This window comes from Gallus gallus, chromosome 1, assembly GCF_016699485.2.
Source record: "Gallus gallus isolate bGalGal1 chromosome 1, bGalGal1.mat.broiler.GRCg7b, whole genome shotgun sequence".
Taxonomy (NCBI): Eukaryota; Metazoa; Chordata; class Aves; order Galliformes; family Phasianidae; genus Gallus; species Gallus gallus.
In genome coordinates, this window is record NC_052532.1 from 47,547,563 (window position 1) to 47,570,208 (window position 22,646).

The 22,646-nt window shown below is 36.7% G+C and overlaps 1 protein-coding gene across 5 annotated transcripts in view; it reads left to right on the plus strand.

The window, feature by feature from the left end:
* The window catches only part of ANO4 (anoctamin 4), a 173,144-nt gene that overhangs the window by 68,196 nt on the left and 82,302 nt on the right, over positions 1–22,646 (plus strand). For 4 of the 5 annotated variants that reach the window (XM_025154917.3, XM_040667745.2, XM_040667734.2 and 1 more), the window contains exons 3-4: positions 8,502–8,638; positions 12,925–13,083. In XM_025154917.3, the coding sequence (XP_025010685.1) occupies positions 8,502–8,638; positions 12,925–13,083 (296 nt within the window). The remainder of the gene's footprint in view (positions 1–8,501; positions 8,639–12,924; positions 13,084–22,646) is intronic. The other variant, XM_040667740.2, reaches the window with a different exon arrangement.

A 22,646-nucleotide genomic window follows, 5' to 3' on the forward strand; every position in this document is an offset into this window, starting at 1 on the left:
TTCAAAAATTCTTAATGCTATACAAGAAAGTAAGTTATTACTTGGATGTGAAATCAATTAGATGGTCAAATAAATCAATTGTGATATATTGAAATTATAACTACAAATATTACTACATACAAATTAACAAACTGAATGATAAGTGAATACTTGTTACAAAAATCTGTGAGAAAGTTCAGTGAGCTATTGAAAGCCACTAAGATATCTTTTACTAAGATTTGGATTACTATGTACATAAGGATTCCAGCAGTATATATTTCCTATGCAGAAATGATGAGAAATACTGAGTCATGTTACTTTAATCTATTCTTGACATTCTTGAATACCTCTGTGAATTATTATTGTCATATATATCCTTCAGTCTGAGACCTAAGACTGGATTTGAAGTTCCAGGTTTTTACGGAGTACTGGAGTATATTCACATTTTTCACAAGGTAAATTTTGGGATCAGAAGTGATGAGCTTTTCGTGACAACTGAACTCCTGCTTATCTAGGGAAGGAAGACAGACAAGGGGGAATGATTTCAAACGAAAAAGGGAGGAATTTATATTAGATATCCAAGGGAAAATTTTCACTGAGAGGGTGGTTAGGTGCTGGCACAGGTTGCTCAGAAAGACTGTGGATGCACCATCCCTGGAGGTGTTCAAGGCCAGGTTGGGCCCTGGGCAGCCTGAGCTGGTACTTGATTTAGTGGCTGGCAACACTTGCCTACAGCAGGGGGAATAGAAGAAAGTTATTTTTAAAGTCCCTCTTCTATTCTATGCCATTCTATGATTCTATAATCTTAGTAAGTGGAACCACCTCTTTTTTTACAAGTAGTATGCTGTGGTTTGTGAAGTGATCAATCCATCCTCCTCAAATGCAATTGCAGGATAATCTTAAGACTTGTGTTAGAAAAAACGCTAGTCTTTTTAACAAAGGCTGAAGACACCCTCATCCACCCCAAAGATTGATGCAACTCTGGAATCTAAATGAATCTTGAATTTCAGTGAGAATTTTCCATAATATGTTGAAAAATCTCAGCTGACCAAGGATCAAAGCACAAGGTATGGTGACATTGGTAGCTGGCTTCTGGTTTCCCTTTTTACCAGTTTTATTTTAAACTTTGAATTTTTTGTAGCAATTTTCTAAAGCGATACATAGCAACTTACATTTTTGATTGCTGAAAGACACAAAAGAATGAATCCTGCACTCTTGTTTTTTTCATATGAATCAGTAACTATACAGTGCAAGGATCAGGTCCTGTGATGATAGTATGTTTGGGGATGGAAGGGAAACTTGGGTTTGAAAAATGGCAGTGGTGATCATTTGGTAATGATTCACCTGATGGTTTAAATTGTATTTTTAGAGTGAACTCTATGTCTTGTAAATTAAAACCTTTTCCTATCAGGAATGCCACTAATATGCCATAGCTCAGATAGAGGCCTGGGATGAGTTGTGGATATGGACTGGAGTGGCTGAAAAAACACTATGATCTTTCAGAGTCTGAATATACAAGATAGGTAAACAAAGATAAACAGATTCTCAGGGAAGTTACTATATCTTTATACAGGAAATTGTTATCTTCTCCAATTCAGGCATGAGGGTGATTTAATTGAAACAATTAGATGCCAAGATTAGAATTATTAGCAGAGTTTTTTCCAAACTGAATTAATTCTTCGTATATGGCCACATCTCAACTTCTCTTGGTACTATGTCATACTTTAATGGCATAATCTCTGATTCAAGAAGCCACAGGTTTACTTATATTTACTTACACCTCAAATGTTAAACTTTTAGATAAAACCTTCAGTTACTTTTAAAAGTATGCCGTCTTTCTGTAGTGATAGAAACAGGATTTGTCTAATTCAAACACAGGGGTTTGCAATGAAGATATCAACATCTCAGTTCATTATTTAAGTGCCTTTTATAGTCAATGGAAACGAACAAGGATGTCTAGATCCCAATTTGTCTCATTCTGAAGTAGGTGGCTAATACAGATTAGGTGACCCAAAACTCTAAAGTGGCTATTTCTCTCTGTTACCTGCAAACTGAATTTAGGGAGATAAGCTAACTTAAATCAGTGCTACAGCTAAGATAAAAAATTCTGCACTGTGGATATGTACATTCAGGTGAATTCTACCCTACATAAAGCAAGTATTTGGAAGTGATTCTTGGATATAATATGAATTGAAGTAAGCTTCAAAATTGTTTTAGCAATTTGAATATCATTTCAAAACAAAAAAGTATCACACAAAGAGTCTTCTAAGAATTACCATTTTGACTTAAAGACTATTTTAGAGACGATTTGAAAAGGATGTGACTTTTACAGCCTTGGAGACAGTGTTTTTTCTTTAAAATTAACCTCTATAACATTCAGATACATTCTTTTCTAGAAAAAATAGTTTGTAAAGTCTTACTACATGTCCTAGGGAGTATCTTATCAACTGCAGTCCCGTGTACAGCAAACAATTACATTAAAATAAACTTAAATATTATTTCCAAGGTGGTTGCTCGAAATAGTAATTGCTACTTTTGTTCCCAGGTGTTGTTAGCATTGAATGAAAATTTAAAAAGGCTAGTGATTAACTTTTAATAACCATATATTTTATCATGAGTTTCCTGAGCATTTTACTTTTCTGGAGCCATGTTGTATAAATTTAGCTAGCTGGTAACTCCTTCCATTTGGAAAGCTCTAAATGTAATTATTCAATAGTAGAGGTTTCTTGCTGTTATTGTTATTGTTTTATAAATGATTAATTACTTAAACAGTTTGCTCTGAAGCTACTTGATTTTTTTCTGCCCTCCTGATTCTTTCTTTGACTGAGAATGAAGATAATTATTGTACCATGTATATACACTTTCATGTGAATATACTGCTATTAGAAAAGAACTAAAAGTCACTTTTAATGCTTCAAAGCTAAATTCTGTATTTGAGTACCACAATTCAAGCTTGAGCCTTAAACGTGCATTTCCAGAATTTTATTCTGTTTTACAGTTTCCTCTTGACAGCAGTATATTCAGAAATTATCTCCAGTGTATAAGAGGCAGTCCAGAAACAATAATTACTGATCTTAAAATGGCTATAAACATGCACTATAAAGTAGAGGATTGCACTGGGTGTAAAACTGCCAAAGGGGATGATGCACCTGTTCTACACTGGGTCAAGGCCAGGCTGTGGGCCCGCAGGTGGGCCCAGCTGGGCAGGAGGCATGACTGAGCAGGGCAGGACTGTGGGGAGCTGGAGCCCAGCCCTGATGTGGCTTGGTTTGGACAGGGGCTGATGTGATGGGGCTCAGAGAGATGTGGGGACATGAGGCTGGAGCAGGTGGGGGAGCCCTGGGGACCTGGCCAAGGTAGGCATGGCTATGGGTGCCCTTGGTGCCCTGAGAGAAGTTGGCAAAGGTTTTCATGGCTTTTTCCTAGTTATTATTCTGAGAAGTTGGATGCCTTATGGAAAAGTGGTAAACAGTTCTGGTTTTTTTTTTAAAAAAAAAAAAGTTCTGATTTCAAAGCTTTTTTTCATGATTCCTATTATTTGCTTCTTTCCACAGCCATTGCAGTAAAATCAAAACTAAAACATCTCTGGCTTTCCAGTTTACATTGACTCCTGCCAGGTTTAATAAAAAATAAGTAAATCATTTGATTGTCTCATTTTTCCTCCTAGTCTGGAAGTCAGAAATCTGTGATTTTCCTGAGACAGGGTAACAGATCACTGCACAGATACAGTATTAGCATTTCATGTGAGAAAAAGTTCTGGGCTGCAGTAGCTCTAGCATTTCCTCCTTGCAGAAACATTTGTATCTGCCAGGATCACTGACTGCAGGAAAATGCTTGTATATGAAAATCCAACAGAAAGATGCAAAAAGATCGCTTGTAGTACAACAAGATGCAGGAGTCTTGGTTTTTCTTACTCAAGCTTTGCAATTAACTATGAGATATGTTTTAGTGGCTTGTGGTAGCAAGGGTAATGGGAGGACGGTTGGACTAGATGATCTTATAGGTCTTTTCCAACCTTGTGAGTTTATGAGTCTATGATTCTCTGCAAAACAGATGTTTTGTACTCAAGCTTTTTATTAGGAACTATTTTCCAACACTGGTAATTTTAAAATCAACCTTTTTCACCACCATCTTCATGTAGAAATGCTCTACACGTATTATAAACACTGCTGTGAATAATCTTTAAATACATTCACTCTTCAGTGCTACCTGATAGGCCTAAAAGTCTCTAAAGAGCACCTTCTGCAATACTGATTTTTGACTTGCATTCCCCAAAGCTGAAGTATCGTTGGTGGCAAAGTGTGGCAATTAGTAATAAAGCTGTTAATTAACAGAAAGATCATCTCTGAGCATACTTCCATCTTGCCCCAGTAATTCATAGAGTCAGCTCTCATTTTTGAATGAAAGTTCTTATTTTTAGGCACCTTGAATTTTGAGCGCCTGTCTTCAGAAGGGTAAGGGTGTAACTTTTGAGTGCTCTCAGTTCAAAGAGGCTTGTTTCACAGGGACTCTTGCTTAGAATTTCCTAGAGTTCAGTTTCTAAAATATAGGATTGTGCTACATTTGCATAAAAATGATTTGTATTTACACATTTTTTGAATCCTCAAGGGATTCTGAATTTTCAACTCACTGATTTTTTTTTCCCCACAAAGTGGAACATGAGGGGGGAAAAATGAACATGCATAATGAAGCTAATCTAAAACCATAAGGGAGAGTTCTTGATATCTCCTGTAGCAATGTACGTGCTGCTCTGCGTTGCTGTTAAATTTCATTGCCTAAAAAGATATCACCATATACCAGTACCGGTCTGCTTCTCAAATGAAAGGTGAAAAGCATATATATAATAAAATTATTAGACATCATTCTGTTAGGATCATTTGATGATATACGTATTTATCATAGTCTGAAGGGAACAGAGAAAGTGGAACCCTGATTATGCCTTTAGAAGCAGTGTAGGAGTGAGTGCTCTTATTCATTGCAGTAGAATAGCTGACTTAGCTAAAGCAAACAGAAGAGTTGCGCTGGAAGTATCATCACCATTATTAAAGTGAAGCAAATAAGATTTGTGGGTTTTTAAAGTATTTTTTGACATTTGTGGCACATTATTAAATTATGTTGTTTGCTATCCAGTGAGATTTGGGGTAGAAAAATGTTCTTTGCAAATGTTTCAGCCCCATGTTTAGTACCGGTGTGTGACAAAATAGGAGTGTATCTTTAGAAACAGAAACAGCAAGGCAACTGAAGTACAAAGATCTCCACATTCTCACCAGTAGCATAAGTTCCTGTGATTGGAAGATGGTCATAGGCACCTTTATCTCTGACAAGGTAGTTCAGAACATCTCTTCACTACTTATCCTGTTTGTTGAAGCAACCAACCAGCAATTACTTGTGTACTATTGATGTAAGTAGTCTTCCATTACTAGCAGTCCGGACGGGTCCTTTTAGCTAGTTTTACTAACTGGTGGAGATTTGCAGTTTCCACAATTTATAGTCCCTACTGAGTTGGGCTGGATTTTAAAATAACCTTGAAATGAGTTTTTGTGTTCCTCACAAAGCCTGAAAATAATCCAGTAATTCTCTGCTTGAAAATCCCAAACATATTTGCCCTCTTGCACACCAGTTTGTATATCTCAGACACCCACTTAAAAACATCTGTTTTGCAAGTCCAAGCATTACTGGTGCTCCAGGAAGCAGCAATTCTAGTATCTCAGAAATCTCATCAGTTATACCAGGGCAAAATTTATTTCATTTCTACATCTTTCATTGCTCCTGTCTGCAGATATACATCTCTCATAATCCTCTGAGAGCTTCCCTATTTGATTATATTTGTGGGTTGTTAGTTTTTCTTACAGTTGTTTTCAGACTATGCTGAGGTGTTGATCATATACTTTTTGGAGGTGCTTTTCTGGATTTCACTTCAGTGAAGTTTCAAATCCTTCCAAATATTTTCTGTTCCTGTGGTTCTTTATGTGGAGTACTAATTCTTCTCATTTGAACATTTATGCACAAACTGGTGGTGATCTACATCTAGATTATCATTTTATGATACGGAATATCTGACTCCAAAATCGCTAAACTTGAGGATTAGCATGTTATCCTAAAAATATTTAATCTGGCACAAAAAATCCTATTGTTATGCTGCCTAGATGGAGGATACACTGTTAAAAGCATTAGAAATTCTGAATTTCAATTAAAAATTACACTGTTCATGTTGGTTGATTAGGTTTGTTTGTATTGTGGATTGTTTGGATGCCATTTGGATTTCTGTTGCTGCTGAAATTATTAGTGGTCTCATAAGCTAAAGTACTGTGATGTAAAATGCCAGGTATGTTGTCAACATTGTCCTTATTATGTGTGTGAAAATGAAGAATTATTGAAGCTTTCAATAGGGCTTTTTTTTTTTTTTTTTTTTTTAATCTACCTAAAGCTGTAATAACAGACTTTGGATACTATACAAGTATATATACGTATATAGACTATACAAGTATATATAATATACGATACAAGTATATATGTGTGTGTGTATATATATATATAGGGCAAGTGCAAAAGTGCAGCAATGCTCACAGTGGACAGGAAAAGAGTAATGTATGTAAACTGTAGCGTAGATGCATGTCCAGGACATGAAGAAATCTTTCCCTGGCTTGTGATAGTGAAGAACAGGTAACCTACAGAGTCTGTTGCATTGTATATTTAAAGAAAAAAGATTTCTTAAACTAGGTCATAACCCACTGAGGAAGGGAAGGGTGGAAAGGAGGTCATAGCACTTACGATGGCTGGGAACCAGTTAATGGCCTTTAATTTCTGGCAGCTATTCACTCTCTCCACAGTGGAGGAATGAGTTTTTACACCTGCAGCCAGTAGTTAGAGATGAAGCAACATTACCATTAGCAATTAGAGATTTTTGGCTGTTTCCTGTTTAATATAAATTCACATCAACAGAAATGATAACTGCCTGTCACCTACTTGGGGGAACAGCAGAGAAGCAAAAGGGACGGGGGTATATTGTACAACAGAAAAATGAGTCCAAGAGTCACTCAGATTTGCAAAACAATGAGGAATAGTGGGCTAGACAAATTTCTGCCGGGAATGACAATCATTTGACCCTGCCTTAGTCAAGGGGAAGAAGCTCAGCAGCTGCCCTTTGGGGGTCCCTTCCAACAGAACTCTGCTGTCATAATTCTGGATTTCACCTATCAAACATTAGGGTGGAGAGGTGAATGAGACCTCTGTGTAGCTGAAGCTTGATACTCAGCAAAGATATCTTTCTTCTCCCCACATGCAGCTTTTCACCATCCATCCACTCAGGATCTGCAGCTTTGGAGTGAAGTGATAGACCTGGCTGGCTGCAGCCTGTCTGCCCCACATCTCCGATTCCCACGTCTGCTGTCCAGCAGCCCCTCAGTCTCTGAAGTCAATAGCTTTTACGTGGTACTGTAGAAGTGCAAAGCCACTCTGCCCACAGCTTCCCATTGCCTTCTGACTCCAACTTTGAGTACACTGCCAGCATTTAACACATTTCAAGTCTTCCACTACTTTTATTTTAATTACTATAAAGTTATCATGACACAACATTGCATAAAAGTTGGAAGAAATTAAACTCAGTTACTCAAGCTGTTGTATTCAATCACACATGGTGTGAGCTGACTGCTCCGTGGAGGCTCCCCATTGGACTGTCAGGGCAGGTCCCCATAGCCAGGGCCCACCCCCCCACTCGGGTGGGAGCAGAGCAGCCAGGGGCCCTGGGACAACTGCAACCCCATGCATTGGGTACCTCTCTGGGGATGGGCTGAGGCCAGGCCAGGACTTTAGCCAGCAGGTTGGGGATCAAGATTAGGCCTAGTGAGGGGTATCAGTGTCAGACATGGACTTGGGGTGGGCAAGCAGGGCTACCCTGAGCACTGTCTGGGGCCTCTCCCCATGTATACCAGTGTCTTGGACCTGAGACCCCCTGACAGGCCCCCAGGACAGGGGAATGTGCTCCAGGACCTTATGTCTCCTCACTTTTTTATCAAGTTGAGTTTAATACAGCATGACTGAAGGCTGGGCAGTTGGTAGATCTGAATATGTTAGCATTATATATATTAAAAGATGCCAAATTTTGTGAAAGTTATCATCAGCCCATGCTCATATATTCAGTGTCTTTCAAGTACCAGTACTTATTTGAGGTCTTCTGCCACAGGTCTGTACAACTTCTAGCTTGATATTTTGTGTAGTAGGTTAAAAATACCTTCCTTATTGAACGCAATTTTTTGTGGCTGTGATGAAGAAAGCAATCCTTTAAGCCACTTATCCCAAGAGAAGCCAAGGAGATAGCTAACAAATGTTTTATTGTGATAGATGATTACTTATCAGAGAGGTATTGTGATATCCTAAATCTTCACCAGTGCTCATCAGGAGATTTTAAACTTAACATCATAGATACACCAGAACTAAAAAGTGGGATCACTGAAAATGTGTTACAGTCAGCATTCATTTGGCTTGAATGTATTTGAACATATGTTTTTATCTTTTTTTTATAGTAGCTAAGGATGTCAACATTTTTTTTGATGAGCTAGAAGGTGTGAACAGCCCTTCCAAAGATGATGACTCCCTGCTTCACCACGGTAACTTGACCAGTACTTCTGATGATGCCAGCAGGTTGGAAGTGGTGGGAGAGGTAAGAACACAGAAAATTATTAAAATAATATCCACTATAAAAAGGGAATAAATATGATTTCATTCAAAATCTCATTTTCTGCAAGACAAGATTTGCCTTATATTATTGCATCTGGAGTATGGATGAAGGAGGAGCACTTACAAATCTCATGAAAGGTACTAGGTGTCAGATACACAACAATTTCCCATCGAGTAAAGAGCAGAACAGACTTGATGATGCATAATGTTGATTCATAGAAGATACCAAGGAGGAATCATTGTTCAGCACATAGTCCCTTTTAAATTATGTCTTAATACAGGCAAAGCACTGTGGGCTCAAGCATGAAAATTTGGGCCTAAATCTGTGTCTTTTGGGCTGAAGGGAATGTGATACCCTTTAGCTGTTCTATCTGTCCATGAATGCTATACCTACTGCAGGGAGTGTAGAGACCGTGGACTCATCCCTGGCTATAAGACCTCCTTTTGCCTGTCTCGGGTGTGTGACCACATCCAGACTACTTAGTTGGAGTGGTTACCTCCCAGCTGTGCCTGAGTATTTTTGACAAAGTGCTGATGGGCACAGATCAGAACTGGCAGGAGCCATGCTGACAACTAAGAAAAATGGAAGACCATAGGATATTGTTTAAGTCTCTGCCCTGAGTCTTTTGTTTACTATCTTAGAAGGCATAGTTACAGACAGTGACTTTTTCACTAACTAGAGTGCTTTGTGAGTTATGTAGGTTAAATAGGTTGTTCCAAAAGTAATGCATCCTATTTATTTCCATGGAAACTACAACAGATACAAAGAGCACAATAAGACTATTTGATAGAGTAATTTTTCTTGTACTAGAAATTCAGCCCACAGAGAGCTACGCTCCTAGAATGTTTAGACAGATAATTAGAGTGACAAAATTAATTCCACCGAGAGATGTATTTGACCTAGCTCATGATTTCATCTTCCCCTTCCCTCACTGCTCTTTCACAGCCTCTCCTACAACCTACAAAGGGCCGTCGTCACCTGCTTGAATTATAATACAGTACCTGACATGATATTTATGTGTAGCTTTTTGTGATCATGTACCATGTGGTCTCTAACTAAAGGGCAGGGTTGAAAGGCACACAACTTTTGCATATTAAAGAGGAAAACTGAGCAGAAAATGGTCAGGAAGAGAAGTGATGAGAGAGAACAATATATGCTGCTGTTAATTTAGCAATTCTGCAAAACATTTTTTCACCTGTTTGATGGATATTTTGTTGGTTTTTAAAGGGAAAAAGAAGATGTCTGAAAATTTTCCTACTTGAATAGATTTCTATTTATTTATTTATTTATTGCATAACCATAACTGAGGAAAATAACAATATAGGTCATTTATATAAAAAAAAGAAAGAGAAAAGAAAGTATTGAAGTCCCCTGATTTACTCCAAAAGGAAATTATTCATTTTTCAGATGTTGTTATTTCAATCCATGAAAATGAATTTACAATCCTAAAACCTTAGAGAAAAAAAAAATCCACAAAGTTTTCTTACCAGTTTGCTTAGCTGACAAGTTGAAATGCTGTTTGCTTCAGTTGTTTGTTGTTCATGCTTAGCCAGAAGATCCCTTGAATTGTTTATGGATAGAGCTTTATAAACAGTGCCATCAAAGATGTAGAGCTAGATAAGGATTCAGTGTGCCTTTTGGCTAAAGATATGTCATTATTTTGTTCTGTTTCATTAAAACAGAGATGAGGTCTGAGCAAACTAAAAATCGTGTTTTTCTTTGTGTACATTGATCAGAGAACAGTAGGTACTAGGTGTACAGTTACAAATCTAAATCTCAGGACATACTGTGATTAGGATTTTTGAAACTTTGTTTTGATTGAAGCTTCATTTTCTGAGAATTGGAGATGCAACAGAATGAAGGGGAAAATGATTTAAGATCTGCACTTCAGTTCTACATCTATTCTGCCTTTCCTTCTGTAGAGTATTAAATTAGCCTTCTGTATTCAAGGAAGTTAGAATGATGAAACTGGTGAAAAAAAAAGATTTTTATTTAAATAGTGTATCTGTTCTTGAGGTTCCAGCTGATATAAGTAGTTTTGAGATTAAAACTGTAAAAGTCATGCTCTTCACTTTAAACTCAAATTCTAATGATATTTGGGTTTAGTGTTACTAACATTGTGCAGAATAGTGTTTGTCTTAACAATCTGTTGTATCAATTGGAACTTGCACTATTATGGCAGAAAAAAAGGTTATTCATATTGCAAATAAGAACTCTGGTGGTCTTTATGGCACCTCTGATACCCTGTGCAGTTTCAGCTCAGCTTTCTTGTATTTACCACAGTACATGTTAACTACATATTTTTTTTTCCATCAAATTCCTGTCTTCTTTAGTGACCAGGATGTACAAAGACATTATCTAAGCTTTCACAGAAAACTACAGATCTGTTGCACTTTATTTTGCAGCCTACATAACTTCATTATTAGAAAAAGCTGCATATAATTAAATAAATAGTGTCAAAATGAATATACTGTCCAGTGTAGGTAAATGAAAAAAGCAGGAGGCTTAGAAACCAGAGCAGAGCCACTCAGCTGGCCCACTGCCTCTGAATCTTCTGCTGCGCTGTTCTTTTATTTAAATGCTCTGTTTGGTTTTTCATGTCTTTTCAACATCGTTTATAGAAAAAAAATAAAGATTGTGTTTCTTGAGCTGTTTTCATATTTAATACTCTGTGAAAAATACTTCTGATATCCTGATAATATCATTTGTCAGCATTATATGCAGTATAGAAATAAATGGTTTGTTACTGTTATTTCCTTAGGGCTTGTGTCTTTTTTTTTTGCCTTCATTTTCAGCTTAAAGAGCAGCTCCCACTATATCAAGTCTGTATTAAGCTGTGTCAGGAGTCAGGCACTGCAGTGAAGGAATCTTAGAAGAATTCCTCTTTCTTCTTTCAGTAAACTGGGTGTACCAAGGGGATGGGACATTTGGGATGCTTTCATTCTTTTTTCCATTTAAAGAAAATGCTCACTGAGAATCCAGAAGTTTACATTTAACTCCTTGAAATGGATTTTTTTTTTTTTTTTTGTAAGAGTTGTTATTATTACAGCTTTTTTGTAACTGGAGTTAAAAAGCAGTTCTCTTAAGCAAAAGTATTCTGAAAATTCCCTGCTTTTCCTATAAGTGAAAGGCAATTTATTTATTTATGGTTTTTTCTGGGGATTAGATCATATATTATAGAGCATGGCTTTTTATGGCAGGAATGATTGAGAAAATTCTAGGAAGGGAAAGAGGAATTAGCATAACTCTCCCTTCAACTTGAAGTCAACTTATCTTGAAGTCCCTACCCATTTTCCCTCTCTGAGGGAGAGCTGTTTGTTTCCACGTGTCATTCACTGTATACATTACTTGAACAAAATGCTCCAAACTCACCACGTGCCACACAATTTCAAGTTGGGTGAAGGAAAAAATTTAACCCCTGGGCAAAATTTGTATTATGTGGAAGTAGTGTTTAATTGTGAGGAGGAGCTGCAGAGGATTTCATCTCGTGAATTTCTAAAACAGACCAGAAGTTTGCCTCTTGGATCTCAGGAGAGGGACCCACTTGACCTCTTATTAACAACATTTTCTTTCTCACTGAGCAAAAATTTGAACAGGCACATTCTTTGCTGAAAATAATCAAGAAATACTACTTACTGCTTTTATGTTTCACTAGACCAAACACTGGAAATTATGTTCAAATAAATCTAGTGAGTTGCCTCAGCTGTTCCATAAGCCAAGAAAATTCTGTAGTCTGATGAGGTATGGTGAGGAGGGCACAAGATTGTGTCCTGTGAAGCAGAGGAACTACTGTAATCGCAAAGCAAGGAGTAACTTCACACCAGATTTTGTGTTTCTCAGTACAGTTAATGTTCAAGCCATTGATTATTCTTCTCGGGTGTACAAAGACATTCTACTATACTAAGTTCTTTTATATTTAGATTTCACTTACACTATTTTCTGCTCTTTTTTTAATATAAAAAGTTATTCCCAATTTTCTACAGGATAGTGGGAGAGGGATGTTGACTTGCATTCTCTGTTCTTTCCTATCCCATGCCTATATGGCCAAACATCTACCAAAGAAGACCTTCCGGTTTTGAAATGGGGAAATTTGTACTACTTTCAGACAGCCTCAGGGACAGTGTATGTAAAGTACATGAAAACTTGAATGTCTTGTCACAATTCCATATCTTTCCTTTTGAGTATTACTGAAAACTTGATAAAAACGCTGATGCAACAACTACCAAAGTAAATGAGCATTACTGAATTGTTTGAATTTCTCTTTACAGGAAGTTCCTGATAAAAACAAAGCCAATGGATTGTATTTTAGAGATGGAAAATGTCGGATTGACTACATCCTGGTATATAGAAAATCCAATCCACAGACAGAAAAGAGGGAAGTATTTGAAAGAAATATCAGGGCAGAAGGAATTCAAATGGAAAAAGAGGTAAAGGAGTTTTCTTGAAAAAAAAGAAAAAGCTTTAAACTTTTAAATCTGTGCAGAATGTGAGTTGTGTTTACTCTGAAACTGCTTTGCTCTGTTGTAATAGTGGAAGAATGCTTTTAAGCATGACTAAATATAGACTACTTATTGCCAGAGCAGCAGGAAAGCATAGCCTAAAGGAAAATCAGACACATGGATTGAAGTCCAAAACAGGCCATTAGAGTCATCTTTTTCAATCTTATGCACAAGTAGGCCATAGAATTTCATCCTCTCAGTTGTGCGATAGAGAAAACAAATGCTGGTTTTGGATGGCCTAAATTCTACTCAGTGCAGTGCTCACTTCTGCACATACATTTCTTAACTTTTCCACTCTTTGATGAAGATCTTGGTACTTGTTTCAGAGACCTATCAAGACCCCTGCCTTCCTGTTCTTGTCAGCTAAGGTGTAGGGTCTTAGATGATATTTTGGTACTTTGAAAACTGACTACAATCTCCCTTGCAGTCTTAATTATAAACATTAAAATAATTGAAAAGCATGTATGAATTTTCTATGTCAATGTTATTTCTAACACAGTGTCCTAAAACAGTGAATTGTTTATGGCCAGGAGTGTAAAATGAATACAAACTGCTTAAAAATGTATTGATAAGATATGCAAAAGACTCTTTTTTGCCTAGGTCTTTTTTTTTTCTTAAACTTAAATGCATTTTCTTAAGCATGTTTAAAAGGTACTTAAGTCTCATTTCCATGCAGGATAGATATACTGAATACTTAGTTTTACTAGAGGTTGATCAACTTACACTCGTGTTGATATGCAGTGTTGGTCTGTCACTGATGCAAATGGTATGGGAATTTTCAGGTTACAAACATTCATAAGCTGTCTAAATGCTGTACGTTATCTTCCCTTCTGCCACTGAAAGTTTGGTACATGGGTAGATATTTTACCTGTGTGCTTAAAAGGCATTCTTCTTTGCAGAACACTGGGATAAGGAATGGAAGCTGTTTCTCTCCACTATAATTGCAATGTTTCTTTTTGTTACATTTTTTTATAATGAACCAGGTACTGATAGATATTAAGTGCATGTCACTGATGGCGTCAAACAGTTGCCCTAAATTATTCCTTCAGATAATCTGGAAGGTAGCATCTTTGGTGCTGAAGTTTTTGCTGGATGTCTTAAACAACAGCCTTTGCTCCTTTATTACATATGCTTCCCGTAAAAATACCAGTGGTTGAAAGAGTTGCCAAACAAGACCTGAGAACATGGGAATGCTGCTGTGGTTGTACAGCTTTGTATCTTAGAGTTGTGCCTTGCCTCCACCAGGAGAGACATTGAAAATATCTCTGAGGTTTGGGAAGTGTAGAAAATGAATGTGGAATAAATTCTTCATGTTGCCACATCTTACAGTTTTGAACTATTCTGCTATTTTTGTGATTTATTTCAGTTCTTGCCTTTTACTGCAGTGAAAGTTATGAAATCCCTTTATATTTTAAGTATTATGAAACCTGCTGCATTCTACACAAAGAACTTTTTCAACTTGATGATTTAAGTGCTTACCACAGACTTTCCTTGCACCTTTCATGATCACATATTTGGAGTTTCCTGCTTGGGCTGCACGAATCCTCTGCCCATTTGATTATCCATTTCAGTTTCCATTATGCTACTGGCATGCACTTTTATTTCTTATTAATCTCATCTGGCCTTGGTGTGACTTCTTGCTGGCATCAGTAATTGTACATTTTCTAAACGAAGAGTGATTCATATAAGGCTGTGCTACATGACTCAGGATAATGTTTTTAAAATCTAGGATACCAGCCTTTTAAAACTTATGACTCTGACCTAAAATTAAACCCTAGCATGTATATTTTATGATCACTTTAGTTTCTAAATTGAATTATAATCTGGAAAGAAATAAGTACATTCTTGGTACACCCTCTCCCCCTTCCTGCAGAGTAACAACTGTGCTGCATAACACTTAAATTTTAAGTATGTGGTGTGATTGGTTAAAACCTGGATTATTTCCCATGTTTTTTTGCTTGTCTGTTTTGGTGAGACTGCTAATGGTGCAGGGTTTCAGTTCTGGAATATTTTAATAGTAGATGTCCTTTCTAATTGTTGTTCATATTAGATATATTGTTTCCACTGGAAAACTTTGCTCACAGATAAAATGAGAGAATTTTTGTCTCTATGACCAGAGAAAGTATACAGAAACAACAGATTGTTATGCTGGACTGAGAGAAATATTCTTACATTCCGTAAATTTGCATGGTGGAAGGTTTTTTCTTCTTTGGCTACTGGCAGTCCGTATGTTGACATTTGATTACGTTAGTCTTGTTTTTAATGTGCAGTCAGAGGCAGAAAACTTACAGACCTCTTCACAATGCAGTTTTGAAGCCACTCAGAAACACTGCAGTGAAAGAATAAAGCATTGCAGTGACTAGCTGACAAGCATAACACAGCAAAATACCCAGGAAATGACGGGAGCAGGGAGATAAATGTTTACTTAGCAGTATGAAATGAAGAAGTGAATCTGAAATGAATGAATGAATGTTGAGATAACTTGAGGCACAACATCATAATCGTGTAGCTGAGAAGGGTCTGAACAGATATGTTTCTGACTGTAGAAAATAATTGTAACATTTTACCAGTATTGCTCAACACATTCACACTTCAGATTCTTCAGCTATAGCACACCATTCTCCAATGCAAGTTATGCTGGTTTTTGTGCTCTGTGTAACCAGTACTAAAGAACAAGGGGATTTCTGGCCAAGGAACCCGATCACTGAGCTAATAAAGATGTAGAAAACAGAGGTCTAGGAGTGAATGGGTCACCTGGGAGAGCAGCATATTTCATTTTCTGACCCTTCTCCCTGCTTTTCAATGTTTACTCTGTCTGTTAGTGTTTCACAGGAGTGGTAAATAAATATGATATCCTGGCTCTGGGATTCTTGATGACCACAGTGTTTAAATTTTTTAATACTCTTTGAAATAGACTTATGTATTGAGTAAAATGAAGAATCACTCTTCAAAGGAAGCACATTCTTATTAGAGTTGAGGTATCAATAGCAATGCCTGTTTCCAGGCATAGATACTTTCTCTAAACATTACATAGGACCAACACCTGCCAGAGGTGACTGGCAATGGTTAACTGGAGCTATGATATGAGTGTCTATATTCTGAATGTATGGTTCATATTCATCCAAATCTTGAATAGCTCTGAGATCAGCCCACTGACTCTAAGAAAAATATACTTATCATCACTTTCATATAAAGAGAAAATGCAGATTGCACCTGTCATTCCAAATACAGTGTTCATCCCTCTGAGATAGTAAAAACCCAGCATTTTTCTGGAAACTTTATTGTTTCAAGAGAAAATGAAGACTCAGAATTACACTGGGCACATGACATTTTTCACAAGTATAAAGATTGATAAATACAATCCAAACACAAGGTAGAGGTAGCGTGCTGCTGGAAAAAAAATCTGTATAAAATTGGATTTCTAATTCTCAAAAGAAAAGGATCATCTTAGGTTTAAGTAGATACTGTATATACGAGAGGATGTTGGTGCTGGGTAGAAAATAGCCTTACAGGAATTAGACTACTTTTAATTGGAGCTTGACATGTTTTTGTGTGTTTTGTTTTTGTTTTTAATTTTGCTTCTCATGACTGCACTAAATTACTCATACAGTGCTATGAAAAGTACTAAATATGTTTTGCTTCACATTTTGTCCCAAATGTTTAATTTATAATTTGGAAATTGATTTGATACAAACTTTATTTGAAAAGACGTTGGGCATATCGGTAGAAACTGATTGGTAGAAATTTAGAAAGAGAAACTATTAAGTAGTGAAGGAAGCATTCAGGTCCTATATTTTATATATTTTACATATTTTTGTATACTAATTTTTGCATATAGAAGTAATGAACTGCTTTAATGCATTCCTTTCTGACCTAACAAGCAAGTCTCCTGATGGTTACTGAATGTTTCAGGAACTAGTTTAAGATATTTCACAGAAAGCAGTCTGTCCTTTTGGGCTGCTGCCTCCACATCGGTCTTAGCATATCTCAGCTGAAAGATGTTAGGTTAGCGTGCTGGTGCGTTTTTCAGGAATAGTTCAAACTGCATGTTTTTTCTGTTGCGTGCCTGATTAAAAATTTAAACACTGCCACCCTAAGTGTCAAGCTGTCACCAGTGCGTCCCAAATTCCATTTGCTCCCTGCCTCAAGCAGTAGCTGACATTTCTGGGGCAACACCTGGCAGCTGATATGCAGCTGGTTTATACAATAGGTGTTCTCTAAAGAAATAAAAAAGATGAGAAGGGCAAAGGAAAGCTCAATATAAGCTTCACTCTTGCTATAAGAAGTATCTACTAGCAGGTATATTCTTAACCAGAAACTTAAGAATACTAGTTAATACTAGTGAATTAAGAAACTACTTTTCCAATAGTTGATATAATGTAATTACTGGATACTATTATTTCATGGCTTTTCAGGTTTGGGGGCAGATGTGCATTAGTTCATGCTGAAGTAGTATGAGATCTATAATGCAATTTCTCTTGATGTGGCTGTAACTTTGCGCTAATGGAACAGGACTTTAGGGGTTCGACCCATGTATTCAGTAAGAGGCATATATTTAGTAGCAACTTGGAGCCTGGTTTAGAATGATGAATGTTGAGAGAAATTACAGATGACAGAAAGAGCACACAATATAGTATCTCCATGACTCTTGACTCGTCCCTGAGTGTAAAACCAAAATAGACTTATGACTATGTCAAAGTGAGGTAAAAGTTAGAAATAGTGAGTAGGAAAAAAAAGAAAAAAACAAGATCTTCAAGGACTGAGACTTCAAATATAGTTATGCTCAAGAAGTGATGATGCGAATATGAGATGTTATAATCAACAGCTGTTCTTCTTGAGCGTAGTCAAATATTAGCATCTTTCATTCTGGCAGAAATGACATCTACTACTTTTTTTTTCTTGTTTTTTTTCTTAGTACTGCAGAGCCAAAACAATTATCTCAAACTGCTCTGCTTTTTTTCTGGCTTGTGCACCATCACTGCAATTGTTCACGAGAGTCCTGTTATGTAAATGTTGCTGCTGATTGTGGTTCATGGGCAGAATAGAACTAGGCTGACTTCCAGCCCTCAAGTGGCATTTGCAGAGCTCAGTTAGGAGAGGTGTTTTATAAAGTTAGCTTATGTAATTTGTCTCTCTGAGGAGCAGTGTGCATAAAAAATCATTGCCTTCTGAGTGACTAAAAGTTTCTATTTCAGCTTTGATTTCAGTGCATTCATTTATTGAAAAGACAACACTTTGTAAGTAAGTTATTGCCACTATGGATATTAATTTAATCAAGGCATACGGTTTATAACAGATTGCTCAGCCAGTGTCCAGGTTACTACCTGAAGCTTGCCAGTGTAGTTTATGGGATAGCCAGGAGCAGGGTGTAGGTCAGGATAATAGCTCAACTAGGTAATCCTTTTGCATAGTTGTCATTTTCCTTTCATATTCAAATCTGTTCCTTCAAGTTGAGTTTAGTCTGCACATACCAAAACCCCCTATCCACTGCAGAAGAGGGTGGCTAGGAGAAGTTCCCACCACCACAACTGTGTTGACTGTTCTCTGAGCTTTTTTTTACAGAGAGGCAGTTATCTGTGTGCATGCCTGCTGTAACATATGTCCAGTGCACACCTTGCCACTAGGAAGCACCAGGACAACTCTGTGTGTGGTGATCCTCCATAATGCACAGGCACAGTTGGTCAGGTTACATGGAGGATGTTACTTACAGCTAACAGGATTCCCTTTAGGACAAACTACATTGCTCTCTAGCTAGAAAAAAATTATAGGTTGCCAACAATGAGTCTTTTAATTCTGACACTGTTCACATATTCCTTTTCTGTTCTATAGTAATGTGTGACTCCTTTAATTGCGGCGGGTTAGACTGGTGGCTGTCACCTTATCATTTAAGTCAACAGCTCAGTGACAGTTTCTGCCAGCTGAAGGATCTTGCTTCTACATATTAATGCATTTTCAATTATATGGTTTTGTATGTATTACAGATTATACATTCTTTCTTTCCTTACTGTTTGAATTTTAAAGCATACTCAAGAATATTTTCAAGAAGTGATAAAATTCTTTCCCATTCTATTCCCTTTTTTAATAATGATGGATGACCCTATTTCTTCTAATTACCTCCAATGGTCATATCCTTATTAAAACAAAAAAAACCCAACTTGCTTAGACACACAAACACACGTGAACTCATATATATGCAAAGTGTAAAAAAGGATAGCCAGTATCTATCCCAAGGTAATGAAAAACACTATGTAAATGTCCCAGTCCCTTGACATAATGGAGAGAACTTTTTTTTGTGCTAGGGCTATGATGAATAGAACAGTAAGATGTTAACAAGAGTGACATGGATTTCCCCATTTCAGTAACTGTCATTTGGAGAAAACTAGGACTTTGGATATTACTACTGTAACTAATATCGAGCATTCTGTAGCTTTTATGAGCTCCATGTAAGTTATTTCAGTCTCTCACTTTCCTGATGCTATTACTCAGTATGCAAATAACTACAACTAATGAACTTACAGTACAAATTACTCAGCCTGCAAGAGCTGCAGTTTCACAAACAGCATAATATCCCATCATTTACAGGTACAGTTTGTTATTTAAAGTTTAAGCACTGTGTCTGATTGCATATACAAATCATGGATGGAGACATCAAAGTGACAGAAACTATGCCTGCAAAAAGAGAAACAGACTGAAATGCAAGCTCATCACGTGTATTCTGAGTGAAAGTGCTTCCAGCTATTTAATTTGAACATAGGGTTGTTCATTTCATCGAAGTTTGGCCAAAACAAGTTATAAACAGACTGATCTCCCAAAGATTTATTGTTAGTTTATGATCTAATGCAAATAGCAAGAGGAGTCTTTCTTCAGCAGTGTTATACAGAAAAATGTATAGGTATGAATAAACAGATATCCTTTTCCAGAGAGTGCTCTGCATCCAAAAAAATATTGTCGATAAACAGAGGAGGTGTTTCCATCTAGCTGGACCACTAAAGGATATGATTATAGCTTTCAGACACTGTGGCTGCCATACAGCACAGGGACAATTCTATGTAGAAATGTAAGGAGATGCATGGAAATCTGGATCAAGAGAGTCCAAAATCAAATTTCAATGAGCAGTTTCTAAAAATAACCTTTTTGAGTGACTGGAGGAGCCCATAGATAAATATGTTTTTGAGTTGACAAATTCAGACCTTTAACAGGATGATGTAAAGCTGGTAGACTAAGAAATCTGATGTAAGTGTTGCTGAAAAATTGATTTAAATTTGTAAAAAAGTATGACTTTTGCATAGAGTGCAAAGGTAAAACAGAAACTATGTAGGTAACTGAAGAAGGATAAAAAGGCCCATGAGACATTTCACCCTCAGAAATGCTGAGTAGGATTTTTTTTTTTTTTTTTATCAAAGAGTTTCTTGCTATCAATCTTCACAAATCACAATGTCAGAAATCTTTTGAAGGACACTAGGCTCAAGGGAAAAAAACAAACAGGAGATAGATTTAAAAGCACATTGAAGGTTTCATATTAGATGTCCCCTATATGTCAGAAGTCACCTTTCCCTTTACAGTAATTGTTCTTTAACTGCAATTATTTTTGAGATGTTATTTGTCTGCCAGTGGCATCAGGATCAAGCTTAATCCAGAAGGCTACTGTCACTTAATGTACAGTGAGAGTTTTTGTTGCCCAAAGGTGACATGACTGGCTTTCTACAACAGTCCCTCACTGCACTGGTTTTGTGAGAAGAAATCTACAGCTGTCCATTGGGAACAGAAAGACACAGTATATAGAAATGCCAGCGAACGTTCTCATTTTGTGTTGATGTTTTTGGGGTTGAATGTGGCTTGTAAGGATCGCATTTTAGTTACCGCATTACACTCATGATAAAATCGTGATGATTTGTGTCTGCAATATCCTCGTGGTTAGGGATTATCTGGGTCTTCCCCTGCAGCACAAAGCGGTGTGGGGCTGCACTCCTTGCAGGCAGTCCCAGGAGAGATTCCATGATTCTGGAAAGGACAATTCCCTTCCTCATCCTCCCTTGGCACAAAGGCTCCAAGTCCTCTCATTGGCTACTTGATTTCTTTGCTATCTAGGTTAGCTCATCCATGCAGTGAGTGGAACATTGGTGCTCTGTGTCTTAGATTAAATGTATTTTAATTGTAGTAGCGGCCTCAGAAATAAAGCTAGGTGAATTATCTCAGAGCTCAGACTTTATTGAAAAAGATGTTTTGGCTTATGGCTCTCTGGGCTCAAATTAAATCCAACATTATTCATTGAAAACATACATATTCCTTTCTTGCCATTTCAGACTGACAATGAAGTGATGTTGGAAATGAAGCTTAATAAAGCTTGATCTGAAGAAATATTGTTCCTGGGGTAGCCATGTTGACTGAAACCTCTATCAGCCATTTAGTCATGTCTCTATATTTAAAGTCTTATCTAATTTACAAAACTCTGTTTTATCCACAAGTAACTTTTCTATTTATACATGAGAGCTTTTGAGAGAAGCTCTAAAAGTGCCTGGTAGGCAAAACAATTTAGAGATCTGTTTCTTTTGTTTTGGACATTTTCATGGTATAGTACTTTTCTCAGGTACAGCCTGTTTTTTGCTGTTAATGGCCTCAGATAGATATTTCTTTGTATAAGTAGGATTGACAGCCTTTTCTGAAGTCTCCATTGCCAAGCATTAAAATAAGAACATTGAGCTTACTTTTTTAACAACCATCTCTTATACCTGTTAAAAATTCAAAACTTTGCAAAAAGAGAACCTCCACAATGAAAATGAAGGTGGAAGAACAAAATGGAGACATGTAAATGTGGAAACCATAACTCTGTATTTTCTCATCTAATACTCAAAATTCCTGTACTATAATGACTGGTGGATTTAGGGAAATTTTATCTTTGTGTCCAGTGTGGTTTTTTGACATTATTTTTTCAAGTTAGTTGCCATTATAGGCTAGCAATAAAGAATCATAATAAAGGATTTTCACACTCATATAATTCTATACATGAGAAGTATAAGTATATTGTTTTATATCTTTCTGTGTCTCAGAAGTAACATACCTGTCACTCAGTATGCACCATTTTCTTATGTAGAAAATTTCAGGGTATGAATTTATATATAGACAGGTTTTAAAATGGATTTGACTGGAAAATCATCTCCCATAGTAAGTTTGTAAAACTCATCCATCTAATTTTAGTTTGTTTTCTTTTTACATTTCTATCTTAATTGTTTTAGTTTCAGAAGTAGTCATTATTTTTTGAAAGCAGTGTATCAGCAAGTTTGTTTGCTTGGCTTGTAGTAGCTAAATTCTAATTAATATATTTTTCTTCACTATTAACATTCTTCTCTTTTATTCTTCTTTTTGTGTATGTGTGTGTGAGGAAAATAACATGAAAAGTTTTTAAACAGTCTAATATAATCTCTTTTATTCAGGCCATTCCCTTTAAAATGTCCATTTAAATGAGACACAATGGACCCTAATAACATTTCTAT